The 4,401-nt window shown below is 35.7% G+C and overlaps 1 protein-coding gene across 3 annotated transcripts in view; it reads left to right on the forward strand.

The window, feature by feature from the left end:
- The window catches only part of DTWD2 (DTW domain containing 2), a 93,540-nt gene that overhangs the window by 30,687 nt on the left and 58,452 nt on the right, over positions 1-4,401 (forward strand). For all 3 annotated transcript variants that reach the window (XM_026865588.1, XM_026865586.1, XM_026865587.1), the window contains exon 2: positions 1,356-1,446. In XM_026865588.1, coding sequence (XP_026721389.1) covers positions 1,356-1,446 — 91 coding nt within the window. The remainder of the gene's footprint in view (positions 1-1,355; positions 1,447-4,401) is intronic.

Below are 4,401 nucleotides of genomic sequence, written 5' to 3' on the forward strand. Positions count from 1 at the left end.
CTTTGATTTAAACTGTTGCTGAGTGACCTTTAACTGCACACCCTATGGAGAAGTGAATAGTCTCTGTGTCTCAGTAGTTGGGGCTAGAAGTATGAAAATTAAATTAACACAACCTGTCAGCTGTTAAAGAGGGGTTTATCCATTGTTACTGCCTTTTTATAATGCCACAACTTACTGGTAAGTAGTAATATTTGACTAGGGAACAGTTGCACTGGCTTGGGTTACTGTTACATTACTTAGTACACTTGGCTGGGTGCATGCTTTTGTGGACAAGCAAGTGCAGTGTCTGTCAGGCTCACCACAAACTTGACCTGTCTTCAGAACTCACTTATTTAAATTGCATTTATTGCAGTGGTTCTTTACTGTCTCTCATGTGTGACCAAGATATAAACTGTTACAAGTAAAGATTACAAGGAGGATGCAGATGAAGTTGCGCTCCAAGTCCCTCACATTCAGTTGAAAATCCTGACTTTATGTTTCTTAGTCTCAGAAAGCTTTGTTTGCATTTTAAGTGGTGAATACTAGTAACAGTTTCACTGTTAAGGAAATCCTTAATTTTTCTGATTTATTGAATAACACTTGCAAGTAGCTATAGTGACTTCTGTGCATGCTCATAAGTGTGTGTGTATGTGTTCTTGGTGTAACAACTTCAGTTACTCTGTACCTTCAAGCTTAATTCTTTCATTTAATTTGATACAGTTCTGCTAGTCATTTTAACAGCTGCATGCATTACATAAAAAAATTTTAAATAATTTTTATTTTATTTTATTTTTCAGACTTAAATTAGAAGTTCCTTATAAGGATATTTTTCATACTACATGCCTCCTACGTATTTCAGCATAGATGGAATTATAAAAAATGAACCCATTCATAAATATGGGTTTTCATGTGTGTACACATCTAAAATTTTCTGGTTTATTTAATCTAGTATTTTTATTATCAGTTATAAATTATATATTCTATTATAATATTTTTATCAAATTGTTGAAATGCTAGATGAAAAACAGCAACAGACTTCTATGATTGGGGTATGGAATTAGTAATTGGGGTATGGATACTAGTACGATCCTTCTCTTGGAGATTATAAAAGGATTTTTAGAATGCATTAACCCTAACCAGACTACAGGAGGGGTCTAATCACTGTTCTGTTTCAATGAAAACCTTGCTTAGTTTTAGAAACAGAAGGAGTTTCAAACAGAAAATTACATCGGGTTTAATACACTGTGTCATATGGGGAAGTTCTTAGTGTGCTTCTTGGAATGCGGAATGTATTTTTGCAATGTATTTATGCTATCTTTCAGAAATTGCTGATTACTTACAAAAGTAATGTTGCCTCACTCTGTTCTGTCATGTAGCCGTCCTCAGAAGGTGTGTTTATGTCCGTTCCTGCCAATACAACCACTAAAGGTCTCCAGCTGCTTGTATATAATTCAGCATCCAGCAGAGGTAAGGCTGCAGTAGTTGTTGAAGTTTAGCTAGAATCTTAATGCAGTAAATGGTAGGTAAGAGGAAACAGGTATATATTAACATAATGTAATGATTTTTTTTTCCTTTTAAACTTGATTGAAATGCCAGTTCATCTGAGTTACTGTATCTTTTATTTAGTTCTTCTGAGAAATCACACCTTATTTCTGCACCTTCCATGCATGCAATACATCTTTTCTTATCTGCATAGTCCTGCTAGAATCTGAAGTCTACTTGCCTTGGTACAAATTGGAATAATTAATCTTGACATGGTGTCTCACGGAGTTGTTCAGACTTGATTCAGGGAGGAATATGTTCTGATTATAGCAGTGGTCTTTTATTAATGTTAGTGTTATGTTAAAAATATGAATTAAGTAATTCATCTTAGGGATGACCTTAGCTATTTAGCCACTGAAAAACTATAGCTTCAGAACAGTATGTTTTGGTTTACCTAATAGGAGAATTTACGTTGGTGTTTTCTTGTCTGTTAACAATGGAGTATGGTGGTAGACCATAAGAGTTTTAGAAGTTGGGCTGCACTTATACAGATCTGGATAGATTGTGGGTCTGCAAATTAGATTCTGCAGTTTAGAAGCCTGTACTCTTCTGGTTCAGCTGTTTACTTAGCATTGTACAGTAGCTCAGTCAGTACACAGAGTCTCTACTTGAAGAAACTTAGCAGAATGTAAAAGCATAAGTTAGAAAAAAAGTGTTCTCTCACAGAGAAACAAACCAGAATCCATGATATATTTGGTCCCTAGATGGGAAAGCTGTTATTTTTAAGTGGCTACTTATAATAAGGATATTTTATGTTATTTATTTCCAAGTACTTAAGTATATACTTGCTGGAAAAATGAGGTTTAAAAATGTACCAGAGAACTTTGAACTGGCATTGGAATTGTGTTGAATTTCTTACTTGTGCTGAAAGATATTAGAAGTTTGTAGATTCTTTTTAGATTCCATTCACTGTTCCTGTGTGCTTTTGAAAGGCTACACTTTTATTGATCAACAATCACAACAGCTGGCTGTTAAAATGGGATGAAACTTTTCCATTTGTATATGTTACATAATCATAATATGTTACATAATCATAATTAACACAACAAATTAGTGTTGGAAGACCACTGTATTTGAAGACAATCCTTCTGAGAGGAAGAACTTAACTTTGACTATAAGAGGGCACTTAGCTTATCAGAGATAAATCCAAACAGATGGTGTGAAGTTAAGAATATCTTACAATGATCTTTGAAAGTATTATTTGTCTTAGATGATCACAGGTGATGCTTTTGACTCCAGAACATCAGAGGCATACCTGCCAAAAGATAGGTTCTCTTAGCTTAGCTGCTTCAAGACCAATACTCAATTGGTCTTGAAGGTAGATAAGTCTTCAGGACTGTATCTGATCCTTCAGTCTGCCATTTCATTATAAGTGTCTGTTTCAAAAGTGTCTCATGAAACTAACCAGATAGCGAATGTCTTTGCCCTACTGTACATCGGTGCTGACTCTTACCTTCCACATGCTTCATTATTTATTGGCTTTGGAAGTCTGCTGTGAAGTAAGCCACTATAGTAAAATGATGCTATTGAGATTTGTATTCTGGCAAGGTAGTAATGTAGGAAGTCAGGAGCAACATTTCCTGTGCTCTTATTAATGTGACTGTGTCTCCAGATTCTTACTTATCCATGCTGCCAGATAGACCTGTACAGGTATCAGGTACTGTGGAAGACAGATTGTAGAGACAAAGACAATTAGACTTACTGCAGAGCAGTGGATCCCAGGTGAGGAATCCTACCATCCAGCTTCCATTTTGCATAATCAGTCCATGAATTAATTATTTTTTATTTGTGAAGGAATTCAGAGAGAATTCAGCATTCCATGTCAAGGGGTAAATACTTGTTTTTTGAATAGCATTAATGTACACTGTTCATAATGGGAGTAATTTAAAACTAAGTACATAGAAACCCAGTATCTCAAGCTCAGCATCAGGACTGGTGGAAAGGTCAAGGAGTTATTTGCCTAGCCTAACGTTTTTTTCTTCTTCTGTATATACATACATATATAAAAAAGTAAATACAATAATTTTGTCATTTTTCCTTTCTCATGTATGTTATTTTATGAAGCTTATGTGAGGTCAGTGCCAGAGCTAGATGTACAAACTTGTGTATGTATTTTCTTACCTTAGCCTTTTATCATCCTTGGAGTGATCTCCATCAGAGCGTAGGCCATTGCGTACTTTTCAAAACCTGAGTGATAGGTGTAAATCAGGACAGAACCTTTAAAGCACAACAGTGGGTCTGTTTAGGTTGTTCTGCTTCCCTGCCTTCTTTCTTTCTATGAGTGTAAGAATTCTCAATGTTAAGCATCTGCAAAGCAAACTTAGGTTGCATGTATTTAATGAATTTATATATTGATCTAATTCCAGTGACTAGCTTTGACTTGCATATTATAATGCTTCTTCTCTATTCTTTATTGAACAGTAAGAATCAAATATAAGGGGAGAATTTTTGCTAACTGTTCATAAACAAATTCATAAACAAAAATGAAGGAAATATATATCTGCTGTCTTTAATAAATGTTTTTGTTAGTTAGAACTGTTCTGTTCAATGTACATTAATGCTATGCTAACCAAAAGTACCACTAATTCCAAGAAAAGAAAAAATACAAATGCATAAGTAAGTGGTACTGGATTGGGCTGGAATGGGGGTAACTTCCCCATAGCAGCCCCTATAGTGCTGTGCTTTGTGGCTAGAACAATGTTAATCACACAGTCAGTGTTTGGGCTGCTCACACAGCGTCAGGGTTGTCCCTCCAAACCCGCTTCCAAAGGCCAGTAGTCTGGGGGTAGGCAAGAGATTGGGAAGTGATATAGAACAGCTAACCCAATCTGACCAAAGGGTTATTCCATACCATATGACACAATAAAAGCGGGGGGGGGG

This window comes from Athene cunicularia (genome assembly GCF_003259725.1).
Source record: "Athene cunicularia isolate RWA chromosome Z unlocalized genomic scaffold, athCun1 chrZ_part1, whole genome shotgun sequence".
Taxonomy (NCBI): Eukaryota; Metazoa; Chordata; class Aves; order Strigiformes; family Strigidae; genus Athene; species Athene cunicularia.